This window comes from Protopterus annectens, chromosome 7.part0, assembly GCF_019279795.1.
Source record: "Protopterus annectens isolate FY-2018-M chromosome 7.part0, PAN1.0, whole genome shotgun sequence".
NCBI classification, from domain to species: domain Eukaryota; kingdom Metazoa; phylum Chordata; order Ceratodontiformes; family Protopteridae; genus Protopterus; species Protopterus annectens.
In genome coordinates this window covers 1,172,859,046-1,172,879,709 of record NC_056739.1, presented here as the reverse complement: position 1 = coordinate 1,172,879,709, position 20,664 = coordinate 1,172,859,046, and the positions used below count along the sequence as shown (strand labels likewise).

Sequence of the window (20,664 nt, the reverse complement as noted above, 5' to 3'; positions counted from 1 at the left end):
TTTATACCCGAAGACCAGCAGAGATGACGTCGGGTGAAGTGCGACATCAGCCGAAGCCGGACCCAGACTTTGGAATCCGGCCGACCGAAGGGCTGCCTGACGACAGGACAACCCATTTGTTATGACTGCAGATGCTATCCTGTTCGGACATCTACATTTATGGTAGGTACAAAACTGTACTTTATGCTCCTTTTTTCGTTTTTTTCCCTTAATCCCGTTTCTTAGCGGGGAAAGCACCCTCCTTAACACTTGTCTGACTACCTCTGCTCTTTCAGAATTAGCTAGGCAGGGATTGAGTGCTGTCAGTCCCCTTTGTAGATGGAATTAATATCAAATGCAGCTTGCAGTTGTGGCTGACTGGCAATGTGTATCCTGAAGCATGTGTACTTCATTTTAAATCTCGCACAACTGGCCTGGTGGAGGGGTAGGTATTGCAGAATCGTACTCTGAGTCAGCGTGTCTTGTGCTTAAAATTAACAATTTTTTTAAAGTCAGACTTGCAGATACTTGAGAACGGAGATGTGGTTTATACCATGCTAAGGGTCTTGTACCACTGCTGTTTTTTTTTTTTTTTTTTTGTTACAGAGCTTGATGTTTGTAGTAACGCACTGCTAAATGGGGAGGGTGGTTGACTAGAATCACTTTGTGTTGCAGTTTTTTGAGTCTCACCATATTATAAAAATGGAGGGGAGACATGTTTGAGTGACATAAGACTGAGAATCCACAGGATACTGACTTGCACATTTCACAGCAGATTCTGTTAACTTTTGTGTCAGTCTCAGTCTCTGCTGTCATTTGTTTTTTTTGTCCTTTCCTGACCTTCCTGGTGAGTTATATGAATGTGGCTTATTGACAGTAACCGTTGTCAAATTCTTGGCAAGTAATGTTTTAATACTTAGTAAATCCAGTATTTTTTGTAGCAGATCACGGCTTTTAAACTAGGTTCATAGGTGAGTAGTAGACTGTCGATCTGGAGACCATTACAGGCATAGCCAGTAAACAATGTTCAGGAACTGCTTCAAGGAGGACAATACAAGTGAGACCTGCTGGGAGGTTGCCACCCATCCCGTTGCCTAGGTTGCCTCACTGCTTGATATATATGTTTGATCCAGAGGTGGGGAATACATTAGGATATTGAGCTATCTCACCAGCATGTTTTGTTTGTTGATGATTTTGTTCATTCCAGTGAATATTTGAGAAACCATTTGCTCTGTGAGGGAATAGAAGATCAAAGAGGATCAGATATTTCATGGCCCAAAAGACCTGATACAGATCCCCACTGAGGAGTCCAGTTAATTCTGAAACAGGTTGATGTGGTATGTGAGAGATTTACACAATGTCACTGGAGGCAGATCTCTTGCATAAAAGCACTCGATGTCAGTCAGCTTGCCAGTAGTACGTACGCTGCACCGATCGCATACTTGCCAGTAGTACGTACGCTGCACCGATCACATACTTGCCAGTAGTACGTACGCTGCACCGATCACATACTTGCCAGTAGTACGTACGCTGCACCAATCGCATATTTCAAAGCAGACACGCAGACTCGCATATGCCGAGGCATAAACCCTGAGAACACTGCTACGTATGCGGAACTGTTCACAGAATCCCTGTGCACTCATGTTAATAACTGCATAGAGGCAGCTCTACCCACTAGAAAGAAGTACAGAGCTAACTCAAACAAGACACCCTGGTGGAATCACAACATCAGTAGACTTTATAACAGAAGGAAGAAAATCATGGCACAAATAAGGAGATGCACAACCCAGCAGGATAAAAGCACTCTCAAACTAAACAAACCGGAGGGCAAATGGTCTGCCAAAGCCAAATTTGGAGCAATTGTCCGTAGAATCCTCATCAGTTAAATATGACCACAAATCAGTCGCCTTCGAACTGGCACCAACACCAGAACTCACAAAGGGTGAAGTCAGACTGAAAAACTTCACCAAGGCAAACTGTACCCTCCTAGGAGAAGGTATAATTGCATTCCAAGCCCCACCATCAACTGGAACTGGTAACTACACCAGAGCTTATACTGAAGCCCAGTACAATCACTTGTACAAGTGCATAGACTCTGCTGTTAAAAAGATTCAAAGTCAGAGCCCCAAGTAAAAACAAGCCACCCTGGTGGATATCCAGCATCAACAAACTTTACAACAAATGCAAAAAGCTGCTGTCTAAGAAAACTAAGGCAATACCCAACAATGGTAAAGCACCCTCTTCAGCCACAACAGGCAAATGAGACTTTGAGAAAAATTTAACAGTCACATCCAGAGATGACCATAAAGCCTTTTACAGCTACGTATGTAGCCTAAAAGGTAGGACCCAAGCATTTAGCAAAGTAGTGACTAACTGGATCGCACACACTGATCCCACAGAGATTGCAAACTTGCTAGCGGACAGGGTTTGGCAAAAATCTCACTCCCTTAACCCCTCCAAACTTATCACAAGCCTTGCCCTCAACCCCCCATCCTACATATCCGAAGAGCAGGTCGTTAAAGGCCTTGTCTAAGGCAAAAAAACACAGCCTCTATGGGACCAGATGCCATGCCAGGCTGTCTTCTAAACAGGCTAAAACATGAATTAACATCACCATTAAGTGCCCTGTTCAGTCAGGCTTTGTTCCTGTGGACTGGAGAACAGCAACAGTTCTGTTCCACAAAGGTGGCTTAGCAACAGACCCGGGGAATTAGACCCATAAGTCTGACCAGCCTCATCTATGAAGCCATGTAACGTATCATCCTGGATCTCCTAAATACACAGTTGACTTCCAGACCTGGATCTGACCAAATTTGGCTTTGTCAGAGGCAGATCCGGCCTATTAAACCTGGAGGATTTCTTTGGAAATGTGACCAGGGCCATTGAGGGTAAATCTGTGCACACAGCATACCTCCACTTGGCAAAGGCCTTTGACACAATCCCACACTCTGGCATTACCGATGAACTGGGCAAACCGAATGTAAACCCCTTTGATACTAAATGGTTTGTAAGCCAGATAGCAACCCATCTTACAACAAAGTGGTGACTCCACATCAACCAGCCAACCCATCACCAGCAGGGTGCCACATGGGTCAGTGCTGGGCCCCCTACTGTTAGATATATACTTCTCAGAAGTTAAGTTAAGGCCAAAACTAAGGGGCTGTGGCTGACCAAGTTTGCAGATGACTGCAAACTGGTTGCAATTATTGAATCCCCAAGTGTTGTCTGTATACTTCAGGAAGGTCTTACACAGACCACTGACTAATGTCTTAGTCACACGCTCAATCAATTGGAATGCAAGGAAATGCATCATTCCCTTCGGTACAAACTGTCCCTTCACACTGTCAAATTAACGACAATACCATATGCACCAATGAAGTAGTAAGAGATCTGGGATCACAAGTAGACTGTGACCTTAGCTTTGACTATGATGTTTCTACTGTAGTAAGGAGGGCCTTCTACATAGCACAGTTGATTAGCAAAGGCATCACATCTACAGCAAAGGCAGTTCCTCTGTACTCGTCACTAATTAGGCCCATAATTGAGTATAATGTCCCTTTTGGCATGGCTTTTTAACCTAACCCTAAAATGCACATACACGCACACAAACATACAACACTTAATCCTTCACTTATCCCCGACCTTGAGCCTAGCACACATACCTACACACAAATGCACTCACCCCTCTAACCTCAGCTTAACTGTCTCGACTTTGCACACCAACATTTCCACTGCTGTGCTGTCTGTACTGTTGATAAGCCACACCCTCTGCATTTTTCGAAGAAATGGCATTCGACAAAACTAAGAGGAACTGTGGTGTTAAAACTTGCAGTGTAAAGTAGTAAGTAATCCAAGGAGTCAGTGTCATTTGAAACATCCATTTACTTGCTGGTCGTGCGTTACTGTGGCACAGTTAGGACGACAAACCACGGCTCGTGCACAGTAGTGCTTCATTTTTTTTTTCCCATTTTAATTTTCTGAGGATCGGCAGAAATTGGACAAATCAAAAATTTAGGAATAGCTACTGGTACCAACTTTTTTCTAATTTCATATTTTCATAGTATAGTACATTTAGGTGCAAAGTCCTTCAAAGAATGAAGATTGCACGATTCCATTGTCATATTTCCTGGAGTACACAAGTTTATCCATTTTATAAGTTGAAAGTTCCAGATAATTGTACAGATTGTGGTAATTTATTCCATAAATAAGGAAGAGCTTGTGCGACTTGTGTATCCCTTTTATCAGTTCTATTTATAAACGCATTATATTCTGGGCTTATTTGTCTATTACAGTGATACTGTTTCTCCACTGGTAAACCATGATAAAAGCTATGCATAGTTTGCCTCTTCATAATTTACATATAATAAATTCAAATTATTGAGTAAAAGATACATTTGCTAAATTGTTCGCTTAGTAAAACTCTCGAGTTGCTTCTGACTGATGCAAGTCCACAATAAATTGCAAAAAATAGATTTATACAGAACTATTATATAAGCTTCATTTGTAATTAAGGTACACAGTATGTACCAGTCCCTGTGATGCAGTTCTTGATGTGTCCAAATTGTATGTAGTAGCTCTCAGTTTAATATTAGTAATGTGTTCCTTGAATGAAAACTCAGTAGCAGTAGCTGTTCCCAAATTTTTGATTTGTTGTCCAGTTTCTACTTTTACTTTCCTAACTCAGTTTCTGTTCCATCAGCTATACCAGACAAACATCACTTTGCTCTTTTGAGGATTAAATTGCAGTCTAACATTGTCGATCTATGTAATACTTATATTTTTCAGTATTGATGGCTGCTCCTTTTTTTACAGATATTGGCATATTTTGTCCACCAAAATTTTGAAGAAACAGGGAAATCAAATAGTAGTACAAGTCGACTTTTCCTGGTTAGGGGTCGCCAGAGCAGAACACTGGTCCGCTAATGATTGGCAGTGAATTTTTGCGGTGCCAAGTTGCCAGCCCGACGCCCAAAGCTTCGAAGGTGGCACACCCAATCACTTACGCACTAAATAATAATGGGGAACAACACACAACCTAGTGGGGACTCAAATGCTGCTCGGATAATTACAAATTACTCTGTTTCCAAGCCAGTTTGTAACCAACATACAACATGGATTCACCCCCACACTTTTCAGTAAAATTGTCGAGTGAAGTAGGGTACCAACAGCTTTGATAAATAAGATCAAGATAAATAAACATGGTCATCTTTAGGTCACTGTTGTAGGAGCCTTTAGCTTTGTGGGATGTATCCTGCTTAGGATATTGAACGAATGAGCAGTCTACAAAGTTTTGTGCACCTTACACACACTGCACATCTGCGCTAAGCATGAGATTGCATGCTGGTATATAAGAGGGATGTACTGCTATACCATAAATTCAAACTTTCTTGTCATTTGTATACTTATTCACCTTAGCTGTGTGAGCATCAGTGGTTGGCTTCATCTATGGTTTTGGGCAGATAAGTATTGGGAAACCGGCTTTTTCTGTGGAAAAGTAATATTAATTTTTCCATACATCTGTCAGAAAGGGCAAATGTTAAGGTAGACAAATCCCTTCCAAATATGCTCAAACTGCTTGTGTATTCTGTTTTGGGGATCAGAACGATGTTAGGTCTTGTGCAATTTGTCAGTTTTTAGCCCCAAGACTGTAAGGTGCAGTTTTATCTGCCAAGAGTCTTTATCTTGAAAATAAATGCTTGAGGATCTGATGTAAAAGATCCTGCTCTGCAACTTCCTATCAGTGGATCTCCCAGTTCAGCAGAAAAAGAAAGTTATCAAAAGAGTTTTCTGAAGTGACTTGGATGTCTGTTTCTTGTTGTTGGGACTGACATTCCCACCAAAACCGTGTTGCTGCCCTCTGATTCTCTTGGTCCCTTTGGGCTGACCCCATGAGAGGCTGCTAAGGAACAAGAACATCACAAGTCTGGTCAGACAGTATGTCAGGCAGACATTGCAGAAAAAGAAGAACATAGTATTCTGATGGAACACAGGGGAAACATACAGCTGATGCTGGTTAGGAAGGATGCTGCCGGATGAAGCCTTTGCATTGTCAAGACTAAAGCGCTAATACATTGGTATGGTTCCAGTTTCATGTTTGTTATTTTTCACAAAGATGGGGTGGCCTTGAGTACTAATCGATCTGTCATGCCCAAGGTAGCCAAAACTTACATCAGCCAGTCTTTTCGGTTATCTGTCTTTTTTCTGAATCACTCCAACAAGGGTGAATACCTCTTTCATACACTGGATGTACATAGACAGCTAAGATTTTACTTGCACAGGACTAAGGCTTTCAGGAAATCTGATCAATTGTTTGTAGCATTCTGTCTGTAGCATTCTGTCTGAACAGACTTGGTCAAGCAGTGTCTAAGGTAACATTTCCAAATAGATTTCAGACTGCATCTCCACTGTTTGTTCTCACATGGGGTTAGAGCTACCTCATCTGCCTAGGGCTCATTTTCTCAGTTCGGTTGCTACCATGTCAGCCTTCTCTGTGAGGGTGTCTATAGATGACATTTGTGCTGCGGGCACTTGGTCCACTCCTCACACCTTCGTTTCTCATTACAAATTGGATATTGTCTCCAGAAATGGAGCATCCTTTGGTTCCACGGTGCTCAGGCACCCAGGATACTGTTGTAGCTGGGGATTCTGACCCATTTGTGAGGAATAATGAAATGGATAACATCACATCAGCAGTAATGTACTTAAAATAATTTGGCATGTGTGTTATGCTATTTTACTATTTCTCACTTCCTGCTCACCTTCCCCTATCCATGCTCTGTGGGGGATCTGAGGAAGCTTGAGTCTTTTGGCTTCTGGATTACGTTACCCTTGCTTAAAATTTCAAGTATATATTCTCTGGGGTAACTACAGCACACTTGATCTGAGCGTTGGAGTGCAGAAGGAGATTATGGGAGAGGGAGGAGCTCAAGCCTTGAATCTGTGTCTTCTGTAATGCCGGATCGGTTCTGACGTCTGCTCCAAGACCCAGTCGTGAGGAATAATGAAACAGGGTAACAGAGATGCCAAGTTATGGTAAGTACATAACTGTTGTATGAGAGATTTTTGTGTGCTGCTGGATCTGTGACAGAGTAATTAAAATCCTTTTATGGTTCATTTCTTGAAATGGGATGTAGATGCACAATTCTGTTATTGAGAATCTTGTTTTGATTTGAAGCTGCCAAATTTGGGTTCTAGTTTCATTCGCTGGTAATTAGGGTTGTGCTGTGATGTGGTGCTGCCTGATGAGGATAAATTTTCTGCAGTTAGAATAGTGATTTATTTCAGGAGTGGGGTGCATATATTCCTGTTAATTACCGTACAGTTTTAGAATCTGCTACTCTTGTAGTCTAGAAGATAGGGTGGTGAATTTGTTCATGCAGGTTGGTGAATTTGTTCATGCAGGGTGGTGAATTTGTTCATGCAGTTTATGGAGTTTAATCCCTTATAACTGGAAATTAGGGGGTTATTTCCTTTCTGTCATGATGGCCAGGTGGGTTAAAATCCTTCACTTAGGTATTGTGCTCTGGTCTCCACAGTGAGGTGTGGGTTCAAATCTGACTTCTGACAGCAGCATTTCTCTTACAGTTGCTGCAGAGGATTAAGCCACTAGCTATTAATGAGCTGTTTCCTGTGGTTCGAATACCTTCTCTTTCATTTACCTGATGTTTGAATACCTTATCTTTCATTTACCTGATGTTTGAACACCTTATCTTTCATTTACCTGATGTTTGAACACCTTATCTTTCATTTACCTGATGTTTGAACACCTTATCTTTCATTTACCTGATGCCTTGAACTTGAGCAGAGTGCTTTGGGGAAATTGGGAATTTTGAGCTAGGCTCCGTAATGGTCTCCTGTACTGCATGTCTAGGAACTACCTGTGAAAAGATTAGTGGAGGGCTGTCCCATGTGCTTTGTGTCTGAGAGCTCTGTGCATATATTGTGCTTTGCCTGGTTTAGATGATTGTGCAGATGTTTCCGGGTATATTCTAGTGCCTGATTTGTCCATTTCCAGAGAGTTGTTGCAAAGCACCTTGTAAGAGTAGCATGCCAATGTGATTCGGCATCCCGTCCCGTGTCACTTGTTTTTTATACAACTGTTATAAAATGGGAGTCTGATACTTTACCTGTCTTTTTCCCCCCTCTCAGAGGCATGAAAGTTATTGAAAACAGAGCACAAAAAGATGAGGAGAAAATGGAAATCCAGGAGATCCAGCTTAAAGAGGCCAAGCATATTGCTGAAGAGGCTGACCGCAAGTATGAGGAGGTGAGCTTCTGGGTAAAACAGAGTGGAGGTCTGAAACTATTAATAAGTACTTGGAACAGTAGAATCTGTTTTGTTCCATAAGAACAATGTCAATAAATAAAGTAAAAAATGCACTTGTAGGAGTTTTAAAAACTGGTTTAGTGCAATTGAAACTGTACTAATCCGTTGAAGTTTTTCATTTGCTGTAGAATCTCTGTAGTTGTATGCTGTAACTGTCTGATTAGATTCTGCTTACTTTATTACCCTTTCCAACAGCTTTTCTTGTGCAGCAGCTTTTTTTCTTCACTTGCATTTAAATGTTCCATATTACTACCTGTTGCACTTTTCATAGTTTGCTAATAGCAAGCCAGTGCCACAGGGGATTTGGTGGCCCAACTCCATGAGTGTAATATGGATTTTGGAATAGTACAATTTCACAAAGACCAGTTCTGTGATTCTTCCTTATTGTGGCTAATGATGCAAACCACTGATTCAACAAAGTCACTGCATTCCTTTCCCCAAGATGCTTTGACTTCAGTACTGATTACATTTATCTGGCTGGTGTAGAGGGCCTGTCCTTCCAGTAATTTGGGGGTAGTACGTACGTTTTTTGATTCGTCTCTTGCAGTGAGTTCCACTCCCCAAGCGTTTTGCAGATGTCCTTCAAGGATGCATCTGCAGTCCTTACATATGGGCTGTCCTGCCTCAGGCAGGTTCCAAAGTCTGGGTCCTGCGTCGGCTGATGTGGGGTATAAAAGCGTCCCGATGCCATCTTCCTCAGTCTTTCTTGCGTGGTGCCGAAGCAGAAGCAGTTCGCAAGTGCCGGTCGGCCAGCTCCTGTAACTTCAGCTGAAGACTTCCAAAGCTAAGTACCCCATTGGGGACTCTTTCTTGCCTCAGCCGATGTCAGATCAAGCGCTTAAAGTTAATAATTGCTTAACTTGTGGGAAACAAATACCTCATAAGGATTTCCATTCTTACTGCCTCCCCTGCCTAGGCCCCACCGGCCTGTACTGCCTGTGCCTCCTTCAATCGGCGCACCTTAGCGCGGGGCGGAGTTTGCAGAGGAGTTTTTTGGGGCTAGTTTCTGTTATAATATGCCGTCCGAGACTCCGACTTCTCATTTAACCAAAAAACGGAAGGACAAGGACCGACCGGACCGTGGTTTCGGCTGAAACCACCCCTAGGCCTACCGCGAGTGTCTCTGTCTCGGCTGAAACAGAGTCCTTGGTACTACTGACCGTCGAAACGCACAACCGACTACCTTGGCCCCGGAGGCCGCTTCTGAGTCGGTAATAGAATTTCCCTCTGAAACTGGTGTTCTGGAAACTTCCGACACCATTTCCCTAGACAAACCTACTCCAGCACGTGGAGCAGCCAGGCCTCCTGCATCCATGTCCATTAAGGCATTCACAAGGGCTAAAGCTGCTAAACAGCCAAAATCTCTGCCTCCCAAGGTTATTCCTCAGGGATCCACTACAGGTTCACAGATTTTAAGTTTAGCCGAGGACCTTATTTCCTTAATTAGGGGCTCTCAGCCACACCCGGACAGGGGCTCTCAACCTCCTCTAGACAAAAGGCCCAGGGTTGAGCCCACTGATCCCCAGTCCTCTGAGGCCTCAGATGGCTCTGCTCTGCTCTATCAGACTACCAGGAGGAGGCCTTTACGGCCTACAAGGATTCTGATGCAGAGGAATCTAGTCCCTCGGCCTCCCCTCCTGAAGAGCTGACCTTTGGAGAGACCCTTCACTCCATGAGAGAGCATTTCAAATGGCAGGGCCAGGAATTCTCTGATTCCAGGAAGAGATTAAGGACTTTTTTGCATTTACCTCAGCATAGACCTTTGGCTATTCCTCCTGTTTTGAATGTCATTGATGATGTGTACTCTGAGTCTAGTATTACCCCTGACTCCCTTCCTCCGACTCCTGTCAAACCCGATAGGTACTACAGGGTCCCGGACTCGCATCATTTCCTTTACAAGGCCCACACTGCTGACCCAGAAACTATTTCCCAGGGCCCTAAAGGGGTTGCAACTGCCACTACTAAAATACACTCCCCTCTGAAAGGGAGTCCAGGGCTTTAGAGAGATGGGGTAGAAAAGTGTATACTTCTTCCACTCTTTCTATGAGGGCATTAAATTGTCAATTCCATATGATACAGTACCAAGAGTATTTCTTAGATGAATTGCATAAATAACTGTCTTCACCTGAACCCCTAGATCGCAAGTCACTTCAGGATTTGGTACATAACTCCCAACAGGTTAGCAGCCATTTCTTGCAGTGTGGTTATGATGCATTGGAAGCTTCATGTAGGTCAGCAATGACAGGTGCAGTTATACGTAGGCATGCTTGGCTGAAGGAACAAGCTCTGCCAGATCATGTTAAAGCAAAGCTTCTGGATGCGCCACTGGAAAAGCAAAAGTTATTTGGCTCCACTGCTCAGGAGGTCTTACAGAAATTTGAGGAAAAGGCTAAATCTGTACAAACAGTCAAAGATTTTCTCCAGGTCCAACCACCAAGATTCAGCAGAAATTGGCCTTCTAAGAATTGGTCCTTTCCAGACACAGAGAGATTTCAAAGAGGCAAGAACAGGCGTGCCAGAGGTAGAGGGGAAACTAGAGGCTCCTACAGAGGACGTCAATGGCAGCCCTCCTAACCAGAGGGGTAGTGCAGGACCTACAAGTGCTGCACAATGACAGACTCAATGACTTTACCTTGACCCCGCCAACCAGGGCTCAATTGGAAGCACCTTTGGGCGGAAAGCTATCTTTATTTTCAAAAAATTGGCACAGTATTACAAGGGACAAATGGGCACTGCAAATAATAGACCAAGGATACAGGTTCCATTTTCATACATTACCAAAAAGAAAAGGCATGCCAATCCTGCCACTGAATCAAAGGGCAGAGGCTTTAAAACAAATTTCCAACCTATTGCAAATGAAAGCTATAGAAAAGGTTCCTCTCACAGAACAAGGCCAAGGATTTTATTCCAGACTATTCCTTGTCCCAAGAAAAGAAAAAAAAATGGAGGCCTATTCTCGACTTGTCCGCACTGAATACTTATCTCGTGCCAAAATTCAAAATGCTGACCCTACAGCAACTCCTTCCCATGCTGGGCAAGGGGTCTTGTCTGGTAACTCTGGACCTCAAGGAGGCATACCTGCATGTCCCTAACAGACAAAGTTGCAGAAGACACCTCAGATTTCTTGCAGGTTCAGAGCATTATCAATTCTCAACATTGCCCTTTGGCTTATCTACTGCACCCAGAGTATTCACGAAATGCCTGGCATCAGTAATTGCACACTGCAGACTTCAGGGGATTCAAATATACCCATATCTGGACGACTGCCTTATACAAGCGGACAGCCGACAAACTTTGGTAAAACACTTGAACTATGCCATCCGCCTACTGCAGGCCTTGGGATACACAGTCAACATTCACAAATCAAGACTTGTTCCATCCCAAAGAATAACTTTTCTGGGTGCGAAACTAGATACAACCACCCAAATGGCTCTTCTCACAGAAGAAAAACAAAGACAACTACCGGATTATTTCGAAAATCTGACAAAACAAACTCAGCTGTCTGCAAGGACAATCCTGCAGGCCCTGGGTTACATGGCATCTTACATTCTTCTGATTCCACAAGCAAGGCTGCATATGAGGAAGCTACAATGGTACCTAAGGAGTTTATGGTCTCAGCACAGTCACAGCCTAGAAGCTTTGATACCACTCATTCCATCCCTACAAAAGGAATTCCTGTGGTGGGCTCAAGCAAGCCAGTCAAACAGGGGTCTGCCTTTCAGCAAACCAATAACCAGCCAAACCATTACAACGGATGCTTCAGACCATGGATGGGGAGCACACATGGAGGGCAGATGCATTCAAGGACTATGGTCACAGAAAGAATTGCGCATGCACATAAACCAAAAGGAAATGCTGGCAGTGATACATGCAACCGAGGCCTTCAAACACTTTCTGCATCAAGGCCACCTGCTAATAAGGACAGACAATACCACAGTTATGTGGTACATAAACAAGCAAGGAGGTACCCATTCCTACCCTCTTTGCAGGCTGGCAATGAATCTTTGGGAACTTTCCCTAAAACTCAATATAGAGCTGCAATCCCAGTTTGTGCCAGGAAAAGACAATATACTGGCAGACAGCCTAAGCAGAAATATCATGGATCCACACGAATGGATGCTGCACCTGGACATCTTCCTTCAGATAACACAATCATGGGGGAGGCTGGACATAGATCTTTTTGCCTCCCACCACAACCATCAGCTGAAGAAATTCTGCTCAAGGACATACCACCCACAAGCATGGAAAGTGGACGCCCTCTCCTTCAGCTGGAATACTCCAACAGTGTATGCATTTCCACCTCTTCCATTAATGACCAAGGTCTTACTGAAGATCAGGACAGAGCAGCCAAAAGTGATTCTGATAGCTCCGGACTGGCCAAGACAGCACTGGTACCCACTGTTAAGGAGCATGTCACGCACGAAACCGTGGCCTCTACCACAATGGCCACTTCTTCTGACACAGCACAATTACAAAACTCTGCACTCCAGCCTGAAAACCTTGGAGCTGACAGCCTGGAGAATACCTTGACTCCTCGCCAGGATAAGCTATCCAAGAGAGTGAAGGATATCATCATGGGCCTTCCACAAGAAAGGCATATTCAGCAAAATGGAAAAGATTTGGAGCACCACAAAGGGCCTAGATGCGACAGTGATGAACATAGCACATATCCTGGAATACTTGGCAGAAATGCTCCACAATGGACTTCTTCCATAAAAATTCATGCTTCAGCAATTTCAGCAGAATAAAATACTGATCCACCTGTCTTCTCTCATCCTCTCCTAAGGCAGTTTCTAAGAGGAATTAAAAACATCAATCCTCCAAGGAAACCACCAGTGTCAACTTGGGACCTTAACTTCATGTTGGAAAAATTAACCTCCCTTTGAACCAGCAGCATCTTCAGAACTACAGTTCCTGTCTTGGAAGACTGCCTTCCTTCTGGCCATAACCTCAGCAAGAAGAGTATCTGAATTGCAGGCCCTCATGGCAGTTCAACCATTCCTTTTTTCATCAGGACAGAATCTCATTAAGAACCAATCCTTCATTCATGCCAAAGGTGGTATCCAGGGTCTCATTCAACCAAGCTATTCACCTGCCTACCTTCTTTCCAAATCCACAAAACAAAGGGGAGAAACTTCTGCATACCCTAGACATTCACAGACAGTTGCGCTACTACTTGGACAGAAGAAAAACTGACCAGCTGTTTGTAGCATATGCTGCTGGTATACAAGGAAAAGCAATTTCCAAACAGACAATTTCAAAATGGATAGGGAATTGCATTCGATTCTGTTACTCTTTTCATGGCAAAACTGTGCCAGCTAACATTAGACCTCATTCCACCAGAGCCACAGCCACCTCCACAGCCTTCTTAAGAGACATTTTAGAAGCTGCTACATGGAGCTCTGTGCATACATTTTGCAAGCATTACAACTTACCCTTATATTCCAGATCCAGAGCAGGCTTTGCTATGGCAGTCCTGCAGGGCATTTTAGCTACACCATCCTTTTCTTAGATCCTACCACCCCCAGCTTGGCTATGGTATTCTACCCATATGTAAGGACTGCAGATGCATCCTTGAAGGACATAGTACAGTTTTGTACCTACCATAAATGTAGATGTCCGATAGGTATGCATCTGCAGTCAGGTTTCCCTCCCTCCTTCCCCTCTGTGGTATTTCTTGGGTACTTATCCCTCTTATAGCTAGCGGGTACTTATCCCTCTTATAGCTAGCTGGGGTTATCTATTATGGTGTATTTGTTTTATATTACTGTGCATGTTTGGAATTTTTGCCAAATTTAGCCTTCCTTAGGGCACCTGGCATCTGGGGCAAGAAAAACTGAGGAAGATGGCGTCAGCTGACGCTTTTATACCCCAGGCTGATGAATAGGGGAGGCGACATCAGCGCCCGCGACTTTGGACTTTGGGACCGGCGCCGCGGGGAAGCTAACTGAGATGAGGACAACCCATATGTAAGGACTGCAGATGCATACCTATCGGACATCTACATTTATGGTAGGTACAAAACTGTACTTTAGTGTTTAAGTGCTGCACTGAGCTGCTGTATTTGGGCAGCCCTGATTTTTCTAGTACTGAAGAAAGTCTTACACCATACAGTCACAATATGCCTGACAGGTTTACTTGACTGATGTCAGGAACTTTTTAATTTAGTTTAAGGTATTTCATCATCAAAGTATGTTATCCATTTTGATCTGTTGTGAAATGGAAGAGGGTACAACAATAAAACCTTGACCTAATGTAGACTTTTATAAAGACAAATCCTCACCTTAGTACCACAGTATTCATGATCAGTATGCATTTGCATATTTAAACTGGCTAACTCCGAAAATGCTCCGAGTCTACTTGGGCAAAGACTCAGTTTGGTTATTATTTACACACAGATATCCAGTCTCTTAAGTAATAGTATTTGAAGAGCATTACTCAGTCTTTCAAGGGGACTGGGTGTTTCTGTAGACATATTTGCAGTGTTTCTCTGAAGTGTCTTGGCTGTTAATTGACCTTGGCTGGGGAGAGGGAAGTGGAGTACATCTTCATACACTGGATGATGATTCTTAGTCATACTTTTAGGTGTTAGAACAGGATTGCAGAAGTGGTATTTTTTTTGGTAATGGTAGTTAGGGTTTTGCACTTGCCATAGAGATCCTTTTCATACGGATTGGATTGTAGGCTGTATTTTATTGTCTTCCAAAGGTTGTAGGCTGTTGACCAAAGTGGTAACAGTGTAGTCCACCTGAGTTGAAGCTGCTTTCTTTTAACATTTAAGAAAGGTGGTCACTACTGACATCTGTGTAGCACATTTTTACAATGCCCTAGAGACAAGATGCTGAGGGACATCCTTTGGGTGCATATATCGCTCCACCTGTTAATGTAAGAAGTCTAGACAAAGCCAATGATAATGGAGGGAGAAAGGCTAAAACATAGGGGCAGATTTTAAATACTGTTATAAACTGAGAAATTTGCTAGATTGAGATTGTGTTGGCATGCATTTTCTGGAAAATATGTCTGAAACTCAGATGTGTGTCATTATTTAGTGACTTCAGTCCTCTGTGATTTGCTCTAAAACCACACATTTTATGAGAAACAGACAAAAATATGAGGTAAAAATATGGACATTTTGTGAATGTGGACAAATGAAAGGTATGTTTGGGAGGGTATCTGCACTCTTTCTGATGGGGTTGTATATACAATATTTGGGATACTGTCAAAGCCTTCACTTGTAAAAAAAAAAAAAAAATTTTAGCAATATATAATAGGTGACTTAAGTAATCGACAAATCAGTTCATTTTTGTGTGGCTGCCCTATAGTTTTTGCCTTACTTCTTCAGTCTACCCTCTCTCCTTGACATGTTAAAGCTGCTGTTTTAGCATTAGGCTAGTTGCAATTTTGTGTTTGAAACATTAGACGAACTAGAAACCTGGGAGCTGTAGTTGCTCTTGGGGGGGGGGGGGGGTCATCCCTGAGTTTAGGAAGATTTGATTTTTATCATGTGCCAGGTGAGAGAGAACGTAAGAATGTGCTGGAATATTCACAGTGGAAGAGAGCCCTCAGATCTTTATTAGTACTGTGAGTACTGATGCATCTGTTGCTTTTTTGTGAACTTTCTTTGGCTTTTTGATAGCGTATGCATTTTCTTTATGTAGACGGGGGAATTTTGGCATTTCAAGGGCCTTGTGGGTGCAAAACTGTAATGTGGCACTGACAATGTTGAGATGGCAGGAAGCTTGTGTTCTTAGCTGTTATTAAAGTAGTTAACATAAAGGTGCTGAATATCTGCTTTATTTCATCTACTTCGGAATGTAATTTTTGTTGTCCCATTATACTTCTAGGTGGCTCGTAAATTGGTGATCATTGAAGGTGATCTTGAACGCACTGAGGAAAGAGCTGAACTCTCTGAGAGGTATGCTTCTGTCCAAGGTTTAAAAAAAATATATATATGTCCGTGTGTGTATAAAATATATATATCCGGCTACTAAAGTAGAGCAGAAGTGCACTGCATGTGTTGTATGCCGCTTTAATTTTTGCTTGCAATAACCAGTAGCTAGTGTTATGTTTCATTGCTGAAGTAATGAAGTGTCTTTTTTTTTTTCCCTCCACTGCATGCTGTAACTACTCACTGATTGTGTGAATGGCCTTGTGCATTTCATGTGTTCACTAACAGCCAAGCCCGCCAGTTGGAAGAAGAATTAAGAATAAGAGACCAGGCTTTCAAATCTTTAGTGGCTTCTACGGAAAAGGTACTGATTAATAACAAATACAGCTCTCAGGTTGTCATGGTAGTTTTTTTTTTTTTTAAACGCTCTAGTTTTTTCTGGATTCATTCAGTGAGTAGGAATGAATCCTTGTTGTGCTTCCCCCCACCCTCACCCTAACTTGCTGCACTATGCTTTTGGTTTGCATTTCTTTTGGGCTTGTCGCTTTCTTCCTTGATTTGGTTTCTTAAAAATAGCCAAAAAGCAGCTGATGGTGTACTACTGAGCTGTTGTGTCCTCACAGTACTAAATCTGGTAGGTCTCTAATTGTGGCCAAAGAGATTGCTGTCTTTTGGATAATCTGGTTTCAGCTGCTTTGCTGGTGTTCTGTGATCTCTGGTTAATTCTCCCTGCTTCCTTTTCTCCCCTTTTTTCCATTGCTTCATTTTCCTTTGCACATCCCTCTTTCCTTGTCCTGCAAAAACAGCAAATGTGCCGAGCTTGAAGAAGAGCTGAAAACTGTGACCAACAACCTCAAGTCATTGGAAGCTCAAGCTGAAAAGGTAGGACACAGCCTTTCTGACGTTGTCTAAGGTGTTGGCATCTACTGTAGTTTCATTCAACATTTGTAACACATTTTAATGAGTTGTAATGATGCTGCACATTTGAAGTTTTACTATGGTATACTCGAGTACAGAATTGGTATTCATTTCTGATGGTTTTTAATACCAATACCCAATATTTTATCTCATCACCAAAAAGCTAGCAGTGCTATCTTTCTTACTGCTGGTGGAAATAAGATAATTTTTGCACCTTACATATGGATATTTGTTTTTTCTTTGATAGCTTGTAAGTCACTTGACGTGTGATTGAGACAAGCGAGTCATCTGTACTTGTACTAGAAAATGAAGTGCATCTTCACAGAGCAGCACGCATGGACATTACGATGACATTTTGAGTTGATATTGTTACGAAAACCATTGCTGCTTGTGTGTGCATGCCAAATATTGCCACTTTCATTTCGCTAATGTACTTTTGAAAACATAATTTAATTGCCTATCTTTTAAGTAAAAGGAAGATTTCCTCCTTCTTGACTTTCACACCAACAAACGTTGTGGGGAAAATTATTTGTAGTGCTGGCGTTAAACAATAAAAGGAGCCTGCAATAGGAGAAGAGTATTCAGACAATATGATGGGTTTTGTTCTATACTGATATTTGGTCAGTTAATAGATCATGACTGGCAAATTTTTCATAAAGGTTTCCAACCTGTTGTGCCAGCTTGAACTGAAGGGTATGATATTTCCAAGTGTTTTGTTCACATTTGTTATGCATTGTCACATTTGATGAATTGTATGCCGTGATGCATTTTACATCCTGTTTCTTGTGATATACTTGGGACATTGCTTAATAAAAAAGCCTTTCTAAACTTTTTATGAAGCCATGGCCAAAGTCTACAAAATCACTGGTGGTTATAGAGTTGGATTTGTAACGGGTAGCATCAGTAGACAATAAACATGTCCACTGCTTGTGTTGAAGCGTGTCCACTAATCTTATGGAAGTATCCCCTCATTGTCTGTGCAGTGATGATACAGAGTGTGGTTATATTCTGCAAAGTTACATTTTCTTTGAGAAGTGGATCACCGAGTAGAAATGCTTGAAATGCACCACAGCACTTAAGCAATCACTTGCTGCTGTGTGTAAATGCAAGTTACAGATATGAACAAATCACTTTATGCAGGGATAGAATTAAATCCTCTGTCTTATGGCAACATTTGCTGCATTACCAGTACTTTTGGAATGTGTTAAAGAAACTTGTTAGTGGGGATATTTAATGAGGGTGTACAATTAATATAGTCATTGTAAGGCCTCTTCTAACCATGAGTCGCATCCATCACAACTCTGCTCGTTGCATTATGTGAGCCGAACCAAGAAGTACTCTGCAGTTCCCATGGAATGCAGATTACCTTTAAATCTTAAGGTAAACCAGTCTTATTCTTAACCAGCATTCTGATGGAAGGCCTGCACAGATGCATGAAGGTTTATTGCATGTAGGCCTAATGTGTGTGGAGTCCCCAAAGTGTATTTGATGTGTTCAGCCTAAATTGTATTAAGCTGTCACTCTAGTTGCTGTCTGCTAAACGTGTTGGTCTTTTAATAAGAAAGCACAAGCACTAAAGCCATTGAAATCCTGCATCCATTCTTATACTGATGCGTTCCTCTTATATTTGCCCTGTCCTTTCTTCCACATTTCATTTGTCCTGTGATACCTCCATTGATTTTAGTCTGTACCACTGGCTTTTATATTTATCCCAGGATCTCTTATTCTTCTAGTATTGCTTGTTTTTTTCTGAATTGATACCCTCTTTGCTGTCACCAGTATCCATTTAGTTTATCCTCTTCCATTCCGCCTGTCTTACCTGTCCTCTGATAAAGCTGTACACAGTAATATCTTCCCTTTTCCTTCTCTTCCACTTTGTACATGCCAGCTGCTCTGACTCAGTGTTTGCACTGCCTGCTTTCCCATCACCATTATCATAACTGCTATTGGTACTTTCTATTGCTTTATCTGCATTTGTCATTATGGATAGCCAGAGCTAGACACTAAACTCCCACTTTCAACTTGTGCCATGTACAATAGGGAGTGATTTCTACTTGTGTGGAAGCCAGTTCTAGCTATATATATATATATTTTATTGACCTTTATTCCATTCCCTTTTATTTTGTGTAATTCATCACATATATCATAAACCCAGATACTTTTTCTTCAAGTTTACTCAAAGGATGTATTTTTTCTGGGATTCACCCCCACACAACTTGCATAGCTTTACTCTTATGAAATTCTAAGCAGCCAGATATTTGTGTACTGTGTGTGTTACTCACTGGAGTCTGGGCCTTTGTCTTTTGTCAGCACAGCTGTCTTGGTGTCATCTTAGTCCACCATGATAGTGAACCATTCAAGACATTGTCTTTCTGACAGTCTGCTGCTAGAACTGCATTACTTGTTTCTCTACTCAAGCTCACAACTTTTCCAAACGATTTCTATCTCAGTTATCAGACACAACTCTACTTGAGTCTGCCCATTGTCCAGAAGCATCCCTGGATGGTTTAACCATGCTTACACCCCACAACAAATTTTATAGACCATCCAGTGGCAATCATCTAGAGCCAAAGTTTACACCACTGGTTGGCTACCCCTACTGCAGTAGTTTCTCCACACCACACAATCACACCTATGGCCAATTTATTGTGTCCAGTTCCCAAGTCAAAACCTGCTGGAGAGACAGGTTTGTCTCCCTGAGGCTGCCCCACCTCTGGAATAGACTTCCCTTACATGTCAAACAGAGAGTACCTCACTGCCCCTCTTCAAAGACAATCTTGATGAGTGGATGGGAAACCATAAATTTGCCCCAGGGTTCCACCTTTGTCCCTCATTGACAGGGGAGACAGGTGCTGACTGAGGTTTTTTTTTTTGGGGGGGGGGGATAAACTCTTAGCTAGGCTTGTATGGGCCCCAGGGCTATTAGCCTAGTAACCTCCGATGATCCTACTCCATGTCTTTGGAATGTGGGAGGAAACCAGATCACCCAGAGAATACCCATGCGAACACAGGTAGGACATGCAGACTCCACACAGAAGACACCCCAACCACGAATCAAACTCGGAAACCTCTTCTGTGAGGCAGCAACGCTATCTGCTGAGCCAGGAAATTTATTAATTTCACTGTGTAGCATGGAATGTTTTTGATCATATGTCTGTCTGGCAGATGACATAACATTAAACCAAGTACTAAACTGCCTTAACACCAAAATTGTACCTGTTCTTTTCTGTTATTTTATATGAGGAGAAAATGCGTTTTTGCAAGAAAGAACTTGTATATCCATTCTTAAGTAATCTGTCTAGTCAGTGTACATGATGCACTTAATCTTTTTACACTGCAAGTTAGTACAGTCCTAAGTTTATTTTTCTTGTGTTGCACTAACTAACCTGGCCCATTAATACTTTTTTTCTGTTAATGACTCTTATAGGTAGGGGTCCCAGTTCTGTTAATGACTCTGTGACATGGGGTGGGTGGAAGCTGGCTGGTGGGAGGGGGTAGAAACTATTTTACTAGTTACTGAACTGTGTTCAGTTTAGCTCATTTTTTCCTTCTC

At 42.3% G+C, this 20,664-nt stretch overlaps 1 protein-coding gene across 8 annotated transcripts in view; it reads left to right on the top strand.

Moving 5' to 3' along the window:
• Window positions 1-20,664, top strand: part of LOC122806936 (tropomyosin alpha-1 chain) — a 317,433-nt gene that overhangs the window by 282,590 nt on the left and 14,179 nt on the right. For 4 of the 8 annotated variants that reach the window (XM_044077774.1, XM_044077772.1, XM_044077778.1 and 1 more), the window contains 3 exons: window positions 8,128-8,245; window positions 16,150-16,220; window positions 16,482-16,557. In XM_044077774.1, coding sequence (XP_043933709.1) covers window positions 8,128-8,245; window positions 16,150-16,220; window positions 16,482-16,557 — 265 coding nt within the window. Of the gene's footprint in view, window positions 1-8,127; window positions 8,246-16,149; window positions 16,221-16,481; window positions 16,558-16,999; window positions 17,076-20,664 lie in introns of all 8 variants that reach the window. The other 4 variants (XM_044077773.1, XM_044077779.1, XM_044077771.1 and 1 more) reach the window with 1 other exon arrangement.